Source organism: Mandrillus leucophaeus, unplaced genomic scaffold (genome assembly GCF_000951045.1).
Source record: "Mandrillus leucophaeus isolate KB7577 unplaced genomic scaffold, Mleu.le_1.0 Scaffold822, whole genome shotgun sequence".
In the NCBI taxonomy this organism is placed as follows: Eukaryota; Metazoa; Chordata; class Mammalia; order Primates; family Cercopithecidae; genus Mandrillus; species Mandrillus leucophaeus.
Genome location: NW_012108942.1, coordinates 830689 through 831435, shown reverse-complemented (window position 1 = coordinate 831435; position 747 = coordinate 830689). Strand labels below are relative to the sequence as shown.

At 63.7% G+C, this 747-nt stretch overlaps 1 protein-coding gene across 1 annotated transcript in view; it reads left to right on the top strand.

Moving 5' to 3' along the window:
• Positions 1-6: 6 nt before the first annotated feature.
• Positions 7-747, top strand: part of TTL (tubulin tyrosine ligase) — a 56625-nt gene continuing 55884 nt past the window's right edge. The window contains exon 1 of the mRNA XM_011968031.1: positions 7-198. Within this exon, the coding sequence (XP_011823421.1) occupies positions 42-198 (157 nt within the window). The 5' untranslated portion in view covers positions 7-41. The remainder of the gene's footprint in view (positions 199-747) is intronic.

The following is a 747-nucleotide window of genomic DNA, read 5'->3' as shown; positions in this document are numbered from 1 at the left end:
TGCGGCGGCTGCCCGGCGGCCCGGGCGCGCGGCCCTTCGCCATGTACACCTTCGTGGTGCGCGATGAGAACAGCAGCGTCTACGCCGAAGTCTCCCGGCTGCTTCTCGCCACCGGTCACTGGAAGAGGCTGCGGCGAGACAACCCCAGGTTCAACCTGATGTTGGGAGAGAGGAACCGGCTGCCCTTCGGGAGACTGGGTGAGCCCTTCCCAAATTGCTGCCTGCCCTCCCCGGAACGGCCCTGCGCGCCTCCCGCGGCCCGTTAGAACCAGCGCTTTTGTTTTTAAAGGTCATAAATCTTCCCCTTGGTCGCTTCTTGGGCATATCAAAAATGGGATTCGGAAAGATCGAAACCTGTCGTTTTTAATGCTTTCTTGTCTCTTAACTCGGATTTAGAGTCGGAGTCGCGGTGCGGCCACTCGGGGCCGCAGCTGCCTCCTGACAATGACCGGTCCCTGCAGCCCGGGAGACGTCGGCCGCCGGGGCTGGGACCTGACGCGGGAATATAGCGGCTCCCCCGGGCTGACTCCTCCAAATCGGGCCGGTCCGCTGCGCCGAGAGCGGCGCGGGGCGCGGCTCCGCAGAGCCGGCGGCCGGCGTAGGCTGGAGTCATCTTGCAGCTCTTCCTCACTGAGAATTTCTCCCTGCTTGGCGTGGGCGCGGGGGGCGGGGGAGCTGAAGGTGTTGAAACCCCTGAGGCTTCTGCCACCCGAAGGGGCGGAGGAACGGTCAGAAGATTTAGAAAAG